This window comes from Marmota marmota, unplaced genomic scaffold (assembly GCF_001458135.2).
Source record: "Marmota marmota marmota unplaced genomic scaffold, marMar, whole genome shotgun sequence".
NCBI lineage: Eukaryota > Metazoa > Chordata > Mammalia > Rodentia > Sciuridae > Marmota > Marmota marmota.
In genome coordinates this window covers 1,177,817-1,193,370 of record NW_026000253.1, presented here as the reverse complement: position 1 = coordinate 1,193,370, position 15,554 = coordinate 1,177,817, and the positions used below count along the sequence as shown (strand labels likewise).

General features: G+C 45.3%; 2 protein-coding genes across 8 annotated transcripts in view; one reads left to right on the top strand and one right to left on the bottom strand.

The window, feature by feature from the left end:
* Nucleotides 1-9,381, bottom strand: part of Gpkow (G-patch domain and KOW motifs) — an 18,941-nt gene extending 9,560 nt beyond the window's left edge. Inside the window, exons 1-5 of one of the 2 annotated variants that reach the window (XM_015506500.2) lie at nucleotides 9,332-9,381; nucleotides 7,538-7,684; nucleotides 1,348-1,715; nucleotides 553-707; nucleotides 328-452 (exon numbers count right to left, since the gene is read on the bottom strand). In XM_015506500.2, the coding sequence (XP_015361986.1) occupies nucleotides 328-452; nucleotides 553-707; nucleotides 1,348-1,520 (453 nt within the window). In that variant the 5' untranslated portion in view covers nucleotides 1,521-1,715; nucleotides 7,538-7,684; nucleotides 9,332-9,381. Of the gene's footprint in view, nucleotides 1-327; nucleotides 453-552; nucleotides 708-1,347; nucleotides 1,716-7,537; nucleotides 7,685-9,004; nucleotides 9,099-9,331 lie in introns of those variants that run through there. The other variant, XM_048796624.1, reaches the window with a different exon arrangement.
* The window catches only part of Magix (MAGI family member, X-linked), a 10,323-nt gene continuing 3,917 nt past the window's right edge, over nucleotides 9,149-15,554 (top strand). The window contains exons 1-3 of one of the 6 annotated variants that reach the window (XM_048796626.1): nucleotides 9,149-9,264; nucleotides 9,350-9,583; nucleotides 14,257-14,350. Coding sequence is in view for 3 of the 6 variants with exons in the window: in XM_015506459.2 (XP_015361945.1) it covers nucleotides 14,491-14,539 (49 nt within the window). In the remaining 3 variants the exon portion in view is untranslated. Of the gene's footprint in view, nucleotides 9,265-9,349; nucleotides 9,584-14,256; nucleotides 14,351-14,396; nucleotides 14,540-15,554 lie in introns of those variants that run through there. The other 5 variants (XM_048796627.1, XM_048796628.1, XM_015506459.2 and 2 more) reach the window with 5 other exon arrangements.

Genomic DNA, 15,554 nt, shown 5'->3' with positions numbered 1-15,554 from the left:
AAAAAAAAAAAAAAAAAGAAAGAAAGAAAAGAAAATAGAGAGAGAGAAAAATCAAACACAAAAATCACTCCAGGCAGTGTGTGCCCTTATGGCCTTTACATTTCTTATGCCCTTTCATCTCCATCTTATTCAGATAATCCCAGAATGCAAGTAATTTTTTCACCCCCCAGTTATCTATTCATTTATGCTTCCAAAAAGAATGGAAGGAGGAAAGGATGGGCAGAAGTCTTCTGGGACACACACAGATTTCCTATGCTATGTATGGGGTGGCAAGCCTGGCAGACTCAGCAGAGAGGCTGTCAGGAAGAGGGGCAAGGGGCAGCTCACTGTCTCAGCCTGGGGTTCGCTGTCTTCCCCTTTCCTGTTGGGGGTGCATCCTTTCTGGATCATGGGGATAGCGAGCGTGGGGTCGACACCCGCATTCTCTCTCTCCTCCAGAGACTTCTTGGATTCTAAGGAAGAATGGGAGGGAGCAATGAGATCCCACCCTATCCTTCCACCTTCCTCACCTCTTCCTTCACTGGCACAGGGCAAAGGGGGAAGGTCACTCACCCTCAATGAGTTCCTTCACTGCCTGGGACAGCACTCCATCCATCAAGGCCTCAGTATCTGTGGTTGGCCCAGTCATCTGGGCCAGTGGCTGCCTGCGATAGCCATTCTGGATCAATGGGATGACCAGCTCTTTGGGGGCTTCTGTGGGCTTCACACTGGTGTGGACACAGAGGTGTGAGATTGGGAGAGTAGTATTATTGGTGAGTTCTGAGTCACACTCCTCATTCATGGAAATACAAGAGTCAAACTCACTCCCAGCCCTATGGACCACGCACTTCTTTCTGCTTTCTGTTTCTCCGGTTATGTCTCTGACAATGCATTGACTGGATTCTCTCCCACAGTTCTCCCAACTCTTAAATATCAGTGTCTTCCAGGAATTATTCCTAGATTCTCACTGATTCTTTTCTGGAGGTCTCAGGCACTTTGGAGTCTCCTTTATTAACTAAGCTGAAGATGGCCTCCCTTAACTTGCATCTGTGGCTCCATCCCATTCTCCAAATTGGAGAGAGGCCCCAATATTTCAGTTGAGTCACTAAGTACCCTGTTATGTTCCCCTCCTTTCCCTTTCTCAGAACGCCCATACCGCAGTGTCCCCAAGTTCTAAAATTCTCCCTCCTGATAATGTATCATCTCAATTCCCACAGCCATCAAGCCCAATTTTCCTACCTCTCCTACAAACACCCCCTTCTCGCCTCCATCAATTTACTCAGGATTTCAAGGTCACTGTAACTTAGATTCCACCCTCCCGCTTGCGCCCACTGCACCGATTCCCACGGGTTCAAAGACGCGATTCACCTCTGCAGTTCCCTGTCTTCCACCGTCTTCAAGAAATCCTTCTCTGGGGCCGACCTCTCGCCGTCTTTCGGGTCCACAAGACGCCTCCGGGTGGACGTGCGAGTGAAGCCGAATGAAATTGGAGCAGTTGAACCTGCAGCTGGCGGCAAAGCATCATCTTCTGCGTCCGCCATCTTGCCCGGGTTCCCAGGTTGGCGCAATGCTTGCTGGGAAGTTTAGTTTCGATTAAATGCGCTAGCGGCTGGCCGATGAGTATTAGAACTACCTTTCCCATAAAACATTGCGGCTTCGTCAGGCGAAGGCCGACTAGGGGCCGTGGGAAGCAATCGTCGCTCTCTTAAGCTTCTCAGGAGCAAGCCGAGCCTAACCTATAAGGAAATTGTCTTTATGAAAGTAGTCCTGATGGAATATCGATTTATCCTTCCCAGGTATTGATTCTTTTCATGTGTTTGACAAGTATTTACTATTGGGTGCGCATTACTGTGCCCTATTGATATAGGAAGTATAGAGGAAATAAATCATTAATAAACAATCTCAGATCGGGCGCAGTCTGCAAGTTCCAGACCCGCCTCAGCAATTTAGTGAGACCCTGTCTCAAAAAAAAAAAAAAAAAGATCCGGGCTGGGATGTGGCTCAAGCGGTAGCGTGCTCGCCTGGCATGCGTGTGGCCCGGGTTCGAGCCTTAGCACCACATACAAACAAAGATGTTGTGTCCGCCGAAAACTAAAAAATAAATATTAAAATTCTCTCTCTCACACTCTCTCTAAATATGTGGCTCATTGGTTAAGCACCCCTGGGTTCAATCCCCCATACTAAAAGAAACAAATGCCCAAGGCCCTGGGTTGTTGGGTTCTCTAGCGCAGCGAAACAAAACAAAAAAGCTGGGCACGATAGCCCAGGTCTGGAATTCCAGGTAATCTGGAGGCAGGAGACCAAAACAGGAGGATCACAAACTTGAGGCCAATCTGGGCAAAAATGTGTCTCAAAATCTGTCTCAAAAATGAAAAAATAAAGTCTGAGAATGTAGCTCAGTAGTAAAGCACCTTGGGTTCAATTCCCAGTACTGAATAAAAAAAGAAGAAAAAAATCAGGGTTGGGCTGGAGATGTAGCTTAGTGGTAGAGCACTTTCCTATCATGGGCAAGGCCCTAGGCAACTCCAGCCCAGCAAAACAAAGACAAAAACTCAAAACACACAAGAAACCCAAACCTCAGTGAGCAGCATTTGTATAGAATAATAAGTTATATATTTATATATGTGTGTGTGTACATATATATATATGTATATATGGAGAAAGAGAGGGCAGGGAGCCAGGTGTGGCAGGGCACACCTTTAATCCCAGCTGTGGCAGGGCACACCTTTAATCCCAGCAGCTAGGGAAGTTGAGGTAGGATGATTGCAAGTTCAAAGCCAGCTTCAGCAATCTAGCAAGATCTTGTCTCAAAATAAAAACTAAAAACAGCTGGGGGCTCAGTGGTAGAGTGCTGGCCTCAAATGTGTAGGCACTGGGTTCAAGTCTCAGCACTGCATATAAATAAATAAATGAAATAAGTATTTTTAAAAAAACAGCTGGGGATGTGGCTCAGTGGTTAAGCACCCCTGGAGTCAATCCTCATGTCCAAAAATTTTTTTAAAAAAAGGAGGAAGAAGAAGAAATTAAAAAAAGAGAAGCACTCCTAGAATAGTTGCATGAAGAACTTAGACATTTTTCCCAGTAAACTAACCATAACCAGTGAATATTCTTTTAAAAAGAACAATCATTTAGCTGGGTGTGGTGGCACATACCTGTAATCCTGGCAGCTAGAGAGAATGAGACAACCATCACAGATTTGAAGCCAGCTTCAACAATTTAGAGAGACTGTAAGCAGCCTAGTGAGTCCCTGTCTCAAAATTTTTTAAAAAATAAAAAGGGCTGGGGAAATGGCTCAGTGGTTTTTTTTTTTTTTTTTTTTTTGTATAAAAAAAATCAGTGGAGGACAGAGGATTTTGAATGTCCTCAACACAAAGAAACAACAAATATTCAGGTGTTGGGTATGCTTCTTATCTTGATCTCTAAAGTTGGCACCGTTACACTTTGTGTACATGTATCGAAATAACACACTGTGCTCCATAAATGTACAATTATTATATCAGTTAAATTTCTTAAATGTTTTAAAAATTAGTGGAGGTTAACAGAAGGATGTAATATCAATACACACAGACCAGATAGAAACTCAACAGCAAGGTGAGGGGGGGGAATGAAGAGAATCTGGTTAAAAGCTAAGTCATCTCTTACACTTATGCTCAAGGCTGAACCTTCTGAAAATTTGATTAAGAATCTGAACATGCATTTCTCCAGAGAAAATATATGGATGCCCTTTAAGCACAATGAAAAATGCTTAAAATCTGTATTAGTTTTCTAATAATGATTCATCAAATGACCCCCATACTTACTGATTTAAACAAATGTATTATCTTACAGTTCTGTAGGGCAGAAATTTCATCAGGCTAAAATCAAGATGTCAGCATGGCTGCATTCCTTCTGCAGGTTCTAGGGGTCAATCAATTTTCTTGCCTTTTCCAATTCTACCTGCTGCCTAAATTCCTTGACTTCTGGCCCCTTCCTCTGTCTTAAAAACCAGTGCATTAGGGGCTGGAGTTGTGGCTCAGTGGTAGAGCACTTGCCTAGCATGCATGAAGCATGGGGTTCGATCACAGACACCACATAAAAATAAACAAGTAAAATAAAGGTATTGTGTCATCTAAAAATTAAAAAAAAATTAAAAAGCAGTTCATTAGCATCTTCAAAATTTTTCTCTCACTCCTGATTCTGTTGTCAAATTCCCTTCTCTGATCCTCCTGAACCCATTTTCTTTTCTCCTTTTTGTGGTGCTGAGGATTGAACTTAGGGCATTGCACCACTGTGCTATACTCTCAGCCCTCTTTCATATTTAAGGACCTCTTTGATAATACTGCCTCCCAGAATAATCTCCTAATTTCAAAATCCTTAATTTAGTCACATCTGCAATGTATATTTTGCTATACAAGGTAACATTCACAGGTTCTTGAGATTGGGTTGTGGACAATTTGGGGGGCTCCATACTCTGCCCATCAAATCATGTTTATCTAAAGCACATAAAAACCTAATTATCTATTCAGAAAATGAAAATCTATTACAATGACATATAAATTCACAAACCCACTAGGATGTCCACCTTAAAAAAGGTAGAAAAGCCAGGCACAGTGGCACATGCCAGTCATCCCTGCAGCCTCAGAAACTTAGTGAGACCTTTCTTAAAAAAAAAAAAAAAAACAGGCCCAGGGGCATAGCTCAGAGGTAGAACATCCCTGGGATTAATCTCCAGTATCTTAAAAAAATGCACTAAAAATTGTACACAGATATTCAGAACACCATCAGAGCACTGTTATTCATAATAGCCAAGAACTTGAAACAATCAAAAATATCTACCAATGAATACAGTAAAAATGTGGTATTTCCATACAATGGAATACATTTTGGCAAAGAATGAGGTACTGGCACATATAACAATGTAGAACCTCAAAAACATTGTCCTTGTTTAATTTAATTTTTAGGAAATGTGAAGTAACAAATCCATAGAGATAATATGTTAGTGATATTATAGGACTGAGGGGTAGAGAAAAATAGGGAGAGTGAATGTTAAAGGTTAGAGTTTTTTTTTAATATTTTTTTTATTTTTTAGTTTTCGGCAGACACAACATTTTTTTGTTTGTATGTGGTGCTGAGGATCGAACCCGGGCCGCACGCATACCAGGCGAGCGTGCTACCGCTTGAGCCACATCCCCAGCCCAAGGTTAGAGTTTTTTAAGGGGGACAAAATATGCTAAATTTATATTGCAATGAGGCCCTGTCTCTAAATAAAATATTCTTAAAAAGGGCTCAGGATGGGGGCTGTGGATATAGTTCAGTTGGTAGAGTGCTTGCCTTTCATGCACAAGGCCCTGGGTTTGATCCCCAGCACCAAAAACAAAACAAATAAACAAAAAGGGCTCAGGATATCTTAAAAGTGGTTAAGAGCTCCTGGGATTTGATTCCTGGTATCAAAATAAATAAATAAATTGCTGGTGGTGTAGCAAAGCCATAAGCAATTTAGTGACACACTGCTTGAAATTAAAAAAAAAAAAGAAGAAGAATAAAGTAAAAAGGGCTGGGTAAAGAGGACTTGAAAGAAAGAAAATCCACAGTCACAGGGGCTAGCTAGGTCTGTAGCTCAGTGATAGAGTGAATGGTTGCCAATGACATTTTCGGTTGTGGGTTTAGCTCATTGGCAGAATGCTTACATAGTGTGCACAATCCCCTACGCTGGATCCCCATTGCCTCAAAACAAAGAAAGAAAAAGTAGGTACAGGAAAATATAGTCTGCATGGTTCTTATTTATTTATTTTTGGGTACGAGGGATTGAACCTAGGGGCCCTTAACCACTGAGCACCTCAGCTCTTCTTCTTTTTCTTGTTCTTCTTCCTTTTTTTAAATTTAGAGACAGGGTCTTATTAAATTGTTTAGAGCCTCGCTATATTGCTGAGGCTGGCTTTGAATTTGAGATTCTCCTGCCTCAGCCTCCCAAGCCTCTGGGATTAGAGGCATATATCTGGCTACACAGTTCTGACTCATAAAATATGAATGTAGTATTTTTATGTCCGGGTAGCTAAGGATTTTCACAGAAAGAGAAAATGATACACAAAAAGTTAGGAAACAGGTACCACCAGAGTCACATTTGAACCAGATTGCCTGAGAGTTAGGAGTCTACCGCGGTTCTAGACAACAACTCAGGCCTTGTGCTGGATTCCCAGCCTGACCCTACCACTGACCTTCTTCAACACCCTTCCTCCTCTATCACAATAATCCTCCTGAATCCAAGGTTCTTTAAGGTACTCTCCAGCCATGGATTGTTCAGAGCACCCCCAAACTGACCCAGGTATTCACACCTTATTAGTATTAGTATTTACCAAGTTAGAACATCTGCTGGGGAGGCAAAGGGATCTTAGAGCAAGCCACTATCCATAATATTGGCTTTAGAGTCATATATTATAATGGCTGCGAAATGAAAGAGACAGAGAAAATGATGGGGAGAGGATTTGCCATAGAAACTACCGAGGCCCCGCCCCCTAAATTAACATTCTATTCTTTTGAACTCACACCCTGGGCATTGTCCTCAATTTAACTATTTCAGCACCGCGCCCTAGATAATGCTCAAGGCTCCGCCTTGTGTTTTATTTTATTTATTTTTTTATTTACTTATTTTTAGGTATCTGTGATTAAACTCCGTGAAGCGCTACCACTGAGCACCCCCTCCGCTTTTTCAGTACTGATTGTTGAACTTGGAGGCGCATTACCACTGAGCCTCATCCCCAGTCATTATTTTATTTTTAATTGTGAGAAGGGGTCTCATTAAATTGCTTGAGGGTCTGGCTTCGAATTTGGGATTCTCCCAAGTCACTGGGATTACAGGAGTGTGACATCCCACACAGCAAGGTACTGCCTTCTTGGCAAATAATCCTAGGCCAACTATTTGAATAATCCTCCAGACCTTACTGTCTGATGATAATAAAATGCAGCCCTAACACCCGGAACACCCCCTGGAAGCTGCTACTCTACCACTGGGCTCTTGAGCATCCCAGGCCCCGCCCTCTAATTAGCCTCCAAACTCCGTCCCATTCCTCACACTTCAGGCAGCACCTCCAAGCACTCAGAGCCTCCACCCCGGGACTAGCATTCCAGTCCAGCCCTCCAATCAGTTGCCCGCCCCCAGCATCCTCCAGAATCCACTCCCCAGAAATAACCTCCCAATATCTCCTCATTTCAAAATCCTTAATTTATTCACATCTGCAATATAATAACAAAGTCATAAACATGACTTGATAGGGAGAGTATGGAGCCCCCCAAATTGTCCACAACCCAATCTCAATCAGAATGACCACTCACACCATCACCCTCAAAGAATCGTCTAGCGATCGCCTATCTCAATTACCCTAAAGGAATATGCTACAATAACCCCAGGGCCCTGCTCCCTCCAAGAGCTCTCCGAGCCCTGCCCGACCGAATCACACACCTTGGTCCCACCTGGGCCCATAATTAACAATTCCCTGGCCTGTCACCTCGGAACACAGCCCATCCCAATCCAGTACAATCCCCCCACCGAGGCCCCCGCCCCTCCCCGACCCCTGTCACGTACCCTCCTTGGGGCGCAGGCACAAAGTGTCGCCCGCCCTGCGTACCAGCGCCCACACGTCTGCAGCAGCTCGGGCCGCCAGGGGGCGCGCGTCCAGCCGCGCCAGCAGCCGCCGGGCGCCGGGGCCCACCTGCAGAGGAAGGCCGCGGCCTGCGCAGAAGAGAGACAGGTCAGCGCACACCCGAGCCTCCGAGAATACCCATGATTCCAGACATCCGGAGACCTAAAAATGCTCGGCAACCTACCCGGAGACTCCTGGCCACTCCCTGCATTGTTCCGAAAGTCGTCACTGTCCCCCTCCTCTTTCGCGACCCCCGACCATCGCGGGCATGCCACTGGATCCCTGCCTTGCCCCGACCATGTCCCTGCAGGTAGCCATTTGGCTGCAGTGGTCCTGGACCCCTCGGAACACCACAATAATTTCTCAGGAACTCCTTGACTCTCCCCTAAATAATCTAGATGCCAAACTTCTCCCTCCAAGTCTCTAGGGATCCTGCTTCTCTCAGGGATCCCGAAAGAAAACACCCCCACACAGCCCTGGGACACCCGATTTCCCCTCCACATCTCCTAAGCAGACCCTGCTACTCCCCAGAGATCCCTCGGAGGCCCATTTACCCCACATGACCCCTGTACCTCTAGGTGACCCCTCCATATAGTTATGGACCCATCGCTCAGAAAACAGTGTTAGTCCATCCCAATCCAATTTTGTCCAAATTGGAGAGTTTTTATTTAGCCATCTGGCAACTTCTCCCTTCAGGATCCCAATTGTCTCTGCCAGGAACAGTACTGGGTTCAAGTTCTATAGGGTTTATAAGGGGAAAACCCACATCCTCCAAAATGTTGGTGCAGGCAAGCAAGCCTGATACAAGGCTGAGAAAGCAATTAGCAGAGCAAAAACAGACAACCACATCCTGGGTTCGAGCGCATTTCGGTGGACACAACATCTTTCTTTGTATGTGGTGCTGAGGATCGAACCCTGGTCGCAGGCATGCCAGGCGAGCGCGCTACCACTTGAGCCACATCCCCAGCCCCAATATTTTGACATCTTAGAAACAGCTTATAAAGCAGTTTCACACGGGAGTTATAAAAATGGAGTCACTATGGCTATATTTGCTTATAGCTATAACTTGTATCTAACTATTGTTCCATTAACCTATACTTATCTGTAACTATTAACTATATTAACTTATATTTATCACCTTACACTGTTCTATATCTTATTTCTAACAACCTAAATCTTATGTCTTACAGTTACATGATTACTTCTTCTAACTTATAACCAGAGCAGCATAACATTATTTATTCTATAACAATTAACACATAATATTTTTTCCTATTTATTAATATTTCATAACCTATAATCTAAAATTTATAATCTATATTGATTAAGCTCAGACCATAACATCATGTCCCCAGGGACTCCCATTTCTACCCACCATGATGTCCCCCGGGACTCCCATTTCTACCCACCAATTCACTACAGACACTGCAGTACCCAAGCTCCCAGCATCCACAAGCAGATGTCTTTGGGCTGTATCTTCCAGAGACTCCTGACATTCTCCTTCCTACCAGCTGGGTGTTAGGCACCGCCTCCTTGCTCGGGTGTGCGGAAGGGGCAGGGCCAGGGTGAATACAAGGCCCTGTAGCCCAGCCACTGTCTCTGGATCCAGGCCCCTGCCTCTGCTGTTAGGAGCCAGAAATACTTAGTTTATCACCCCAGGATGGAAAAGGTGAGGAGCAGATAGGTGGGGCTTGGGTGGCAGGGTATAAGTCTCCTCCCTCACCTCACCTAAGTACCTCCTCTGCTCCCCCTAGGGTCCCTGGCGCCCCCTGCACCTGGCTCCATGACCAGTATTAATTCGATGGATGCACAGTTGCCTGTGATGCCTTTGGAGCACTGGGAGAGCTCACCTGGTGATCTATCTAGTCCTTGACACACGTCAGCCAGTGCCATGCTTGTTGCCCCAACCTGTGCAGTGACCTACCTGGCTGCAGGCAAGAGGCCTGGCTGTGGGAGTGATTAGGAGCCCCTGGCCTTTTTCACTTCGGGTACTTTTCCTGTTAACTGAGGACCCTAGACTAAGCTCCCTTTTCCACACAGGAGATGCTGTTATTCTAGGCACAGGAAGTAGAAGTTGAGGTCCACAAAAAGTTAGGGTATAGTGAACTAAGACAACTAAAACCAGGACACAGAACAGCTCAAGTTTATCAGTAAATTCTGCAACCACACACATAAATTTGCACATAGTAAGTTTTCATTAAATTTCTATTTAAAGTTTGCATAAGGTGGTTTCTACTGGGGAAATGGAAGTATATGATAGGGATAAGGGTTGCCCTTTGAGCTTTGGGGGCCACACAAGGTTTTGGGACCTGGAGCATCATGGGTTTGGAAAATTCAAAAACTGAGATGAACAGGTACCCTGGAGAGTAAAGAAGAGATGGTAGCCTAGAACTGAGGAATCTCTGAATGGCACTGGGGTGGGATGGGAGACCAGTCATTGTCAGTGGAAGAATGAGGCCCCTCCCAAGTTTGAAAAGTTGTGTCTAGGGTTATAGGCCCCAATGTGGGAGCCATTGGGCACAGTTTGACAGTAGCAGGAGGAGGAATGGAGTTGCAGTGAGATAGGGCTTGTGACCATCCTTTTGAAGAAGAAACTAAGAGTCTGAGAGGCTCAGAGACCTGTGCATTATACCACAGCTAGCCAATAATGCTGTTCTCTGGGAGCTTACCCTGACTTGGTCAGTGACTGTCATGGATTCTAGTATCCTGACATGTAAGTTCCAAGTGTTGTCAGGTGAAACGGGATAAACAATCTCTTCTTTCATTCCTTCTGCAATACCCTGCCCCCCATATCAGACCTGATCTTGGCTGACTGAGACCATGTTGGATCCCCTATACTGTTCTGAAATATTTATTTATATGTGGTGCTGAGAATTGAACCCAGCGCCTCACACATGCTAGGAAAGAACTCTCCCATTGAGCCACAACCCCAGCCCCTTTGCCCACTTTTTGTTGAGACTTTCAGCTCCAAGAGGTGAACAGGGCAGCTTCCCTCTTGGGGTTTGGACTTTCAGGAACTTGCGGGTGGGGAGCAGGATGCTTACAGACTGGAGAAAAGGAGCTTGAGGTTTTGTAGCTCCATGGATGGGAGAGTCTTGGATGTGGGGGTGTTGCCCAAGGGCTGGGGACATGTGGACTGTGAAGGGAAGCTTCAAACACCCAGGTGAGGGAGCTTGCCAACTGGATGGGGTTGGAAAACTTCTTCCAGACTGGAAGATACTCAGACTTGGGGGTTTGTGGAGCAATGGAGGGTATAAGAATGTTCCCAGGGATGAATTACAAGGGCTGGAGTTTCAGGACACTGGGTAGGGATGAACTGAGAAGCCAATGACAACAGGACCACAATTCTGGGGGCAGGGATAAGGCCTGGGGCTGAGGAGTGGTGCTTGTGTCAGTCACTGAGGCTGCTGAGAGGGTAAGGGGTTCAGCTGAAATACATCTGGAGCCCAAATGTACCCCATTGGAAAATGGGGGTGATGAGTTGTGTGTGGTATGATTGCCAATGGAATTAGTAATAAGCTTCCAAGTGACCTGCATTGTGCCCAGCTAAGCTGTGTGGTAGCAGTGTTGATGCTTATCTTTAATTAATATTGATTACAATCACACTAGGAAAGGCCAAGCTCCCTTAATTCTTGTGAGTTTGAACCAATGCCCCGCTTAGCTTCATCCATTCATGAATATAATAAAGCAATTACCCCCTTTAAGTCTCACTTTATTTATGAATCTAAATCAACATCTTTCATGGTCCCACACAATTTATTAATTTATTGTTTTAAAGAATTTAAATTTTATTTTATATATGGTACTGAGGATTGAACCCAGTGCTTCACACATGCTAGGCAAATGCTCTACCACTGTGCTACAACCCCAGTCCCTAATTTATTAATCAAACCTTTCTAATAGTGGACTGAGGGGTAACTGACATAAAATTTAAAAAAATATTTACTTATTTTCTTAGTTGTAGTTGGACACAATACCTTTATTTTATTTTTATGTGGTGCTGAGGATCAAACCCAGGGCCTTGCACATGCTAGGCGAGCGCTCAACTGCTGAACCACAACCCCAGCCCCATTGACATAAAATTTGATAGGTTTTGAATGTAATGTTTACATCTGTGAAACTACCAGTATCACCAGGATTGAGAACGTAACCATCCCTACCAAGCATTTTTCCTTGCCTCTTTCTAATTACTCCTTCCTGCCCCTGACTCCCTCTTCAGGTAACTGCTGATCCACTTTGTCACTATACATCAGTTGACATGTTACTAGATATTTATATAAATGGAAACTTACAAGTTGGGACTGGTGATGCATGCAGTCCCAGCAACTTGGGACATGGAGGCAGGAGGATTACAAGTTTGTGGCTAGCCACAGCAAATTAGCAAGGTTTTCAGCAATTTAGCAAGACCTTCTCTCAAAATGAAAAAGAGATATAGCTGTGGTAAAATATCCCTAGGTTTAATTTCAAGTAGAGGGGGAAAAACAATAAAGAATCCTACATCATACATATATTTTATTTTGAGACAGTGGCTCCACTAGTTTGCTGATGCTGACTTTGAACTTCTGATCCTCCTGCCTCTTTCTCTGGAGCCACTGGGATTACAGATGTGCACCACCGTGCCAGCTGTTTATTTATTTTGGAGGTAATGGGGATTGAACCCAGGGGGCTCTCCCACTTAAATATATCAATAGCCCTTTTTATTTTTAATTTTGAGACAGTGTCTCTATAACTTTCCCAGGGTGATCTCCTAATTGTGATCCTCCTCTCAGCCTCTGATGTAGCTGGGACTACAGTTGTGGGCCACTGCACTTGGCTCATGATTATTTTGAGGAAAAATTTGTAGTGCTGGGGATTGATCTCAAGGCCTCACTTAGTATGTGCTCCGCCACTGAGTTACACTCACAGCCTATAGCATAATTATTTTGAGATCCATCCAAATTGTTCATTTCTTTTTATTGCTGAGTTGTAGTCCATTATACAAATATACCAGTGTGTTGATCATTTACCTACTGATAGGCATTTGAGTTGTTTCCAGTTTTGGACCACTAACAAATGTTATGGACTGAATTGTGTGCCCCCTTCCCCTGATAAATTCACATTAAAGACCTAACCAGCCAGGTGCAATGACACACGCTTGTAATCGCAGTGGTTTGGGATGTTGAGACCAGAGGATTGAAAGTTCAAAACCAGCCTCAGCAAAAGCGAGACACTAAGCAACTCAGTGAGACCCTGTCTCTAAATAAAATACATAATAGGGCTGTGGATGTGGCTCAGTGGTTGAGTGCCTCTGAGTTCAATCCCCAGTATCCCCCTCCCCTCAAAAAAAAGTAGAAGCAGAAGCAGATGCATGCTCAGTTCTTCTAGAGTGGGTGCTTTGATTGCTGCTTGATTGCCTGAAGACATCAGACTCACTCTGCCAAATTGTACTCTTTTAAAAAAAATATTTTTTCTAGTTGTAGATACACCCACAGTATCTTTTTTTTTTTTTTAATGTGGTGCTGAGGATCGAACCCAGGGCCTCACACATGTGAGGCAGCTGCTTTACCACTGAGCTACAGCCCCCAACTCCCAAACTGTACTCTTTTTTTAATATTTATTTTTTCTTTGTAGTCGGACACAATAACTTTATTTTATGTATTTATTTTTATATGGTGCTAAGGATCGAACACAGGGCCTCACACTTGCTAGGTGAGTGCTCTACCTCTGAGCTACAACCCTAGCCCCCAAACTGTACTCTTAATGGTGACTCTCCAGAGAGTTTCCAGGCCTTAAGTACCTGAGTGGAAATGCATCATTGTTTGGTTCCTTTTGTTCTGAAGCTCCGAATTCTTGAACTGTGTAGTTACTGGTTCCTCCAGGTCTCTAGCCTGTTGAACACCATTGTGGGACTATCCACAATGATCATGTAAGACAATCTAACAAATTCCCTTTTAATAATAATAAAAACTCTAATCACCAATGCGACAGTATCTAGAGACAGGGTCTTTAAGAGGTAATTAGGTTAAATGAGATTATAAGGTGGGGCTATATACAGTCCTAATCAGATGAACTGTATGTAGCCTTACAAAAAAAAAGGAAGAGAGGGCTGGGGATGTGTCTCAGTGGTAGAATGCTTGCCTACCATGCATGAATCTCTAGGTTTGATCACCAGCACTCCCCCCAAATTAAAAAAAAAAAAAGGAAGAGAGAGAGGGTTCTGTCTCCCTCTGATATCTCTTTTCCACTCTCAACTCAATGTGAGGACACAGCCAGAAGGAAGCCATCTACAAGCCAAGATTTTTTTCCAGCAACCGAATGACCAGCACCTTGATCTTGGACTTTCCAGTCTCTAGAAGTGTTAGAAATTAAATTTCTGTTGTTTCAGCCATCCAATCTCTGTAGTATTTTGTTATGGCAGCCCAAGATGAATATGACAAGAAATAAAGGTGACATTCATGTACAAATCTTAGTGTAGAAGTCTGCTTTAAAAAAAAAAAAAGGTAAATAAATACCCAGAAGTGGAATGGCTGAAATCATACCTATATGTTTAACTTAAGACACTGCCAAACTGTTTTCCAAAGTTGCTAAGCCATTTACATATCTATCAGCAGTATATTTGAGTTCCATTTCTTCTATATCTTTTGCAACTGTTGGTATGTTCAGGCTTTTTAATTTTAACCAGGGTTCTCAGATAATAGAAGCAGTGGCGCCTGAGTAAAACCGAGGCCAAGTGCTCCGACTGGCTCCTACAACCAGACCTTGGTGCCAGCAGCCAGGTAGGTCATGGCACGGGTCGGGGCACGGAACTGGCCGGCCTCAGCCACGTCCAGGCTCGGGCAGGCCGCCAGGTGAGTGTGCCCCTGTGCTCAAAACTAGTTGCTGGGCGGCCGAGAGTCCACCCAGCAGACTACTGGCTATGGAGTCGCGCTCAGGGGGCACTACGGACCGTAGGGGGAGCAGAGGAGGTATGGGAGAGGTGGAGTAGGGTGGGAACGGGAGGGAGAGTGTCCCATGTCACCCTCGCCCCGCCTGTCTGTTCCTCACCTTTTCCATTCTACAGGTGGTGAACAGCAGCCTAGGAGGCCAAGCGGTATTGGTAGCGGGCAGGGTCTGATGGTCAAGGGCTGTGCTCCAAGTCAGCACTCTTCACTACACAGCAGAGGGGCGGCACACTAGGCGCGGGAGGGGTAGCTTCCCAGGAGTCTCGGGGGAAGGTGCACTGAGGGATCTGGGGACATCTGGGCACTCAGGATCCATAGCTCCAGGCTGTATACTCACACTCACACACCCCCTCCACACACACCTGAGCAGAGAGGCGGTGCACAAGACTGAACTGGTAGGAAGGAGGCTGTCAGGAGTCTCTGGGAGGCTCGCCTGGAGAGGTCTGCCCGTGGTTGCTGGGGACGCCTGGGCACGCAGTGTCTGTAGTGAATTGGTGGCCAGAACTGGGGGTCCATGAGGAGGGGTCACCTAGAGGCACGTGGGTCATGTGGGGTAAATGGGCCTCCGAGGGATCTCTGGGGAGTAGCAGGGTCTGCTTAGGAGATGTGGAGGGGAAATCGGGTGTCCCAGGGCTGTGTGGGGGTGTTTTCTTTCGGGATCCCTGAGAGAAGCAGGATCCCTAGAGACTTGGAGGGAGAAGTTTGGCATCTAGATTATTTAGGGGAGAGTCAAGGAGCTCCTGAGAAATTATTGTGGTGTTCCGAGGGGTCCAGGACCACTGCAGCCAAATGGCTACCTGCAGGGACATGGTCGGGGCAAGGCAGGGATCCAGTGGCATGCCCGCGATGGTCGGGGGTCGCGAAAGAGGAGGGGGACAGTGACGACTTTCGGAACAATGCAGGGAGTGGCCAGGAGTCTCCGGGTAGGTTGCCGAGCATTTTTAGGTCTCCGGATGTCTGGAATCATGGGTATTCTCGGAGGCTCGGGTGTGCGCTGACCTGTCTCTCTTCTGCGCAGGCCGCGGCCTTCCTCTGCAGG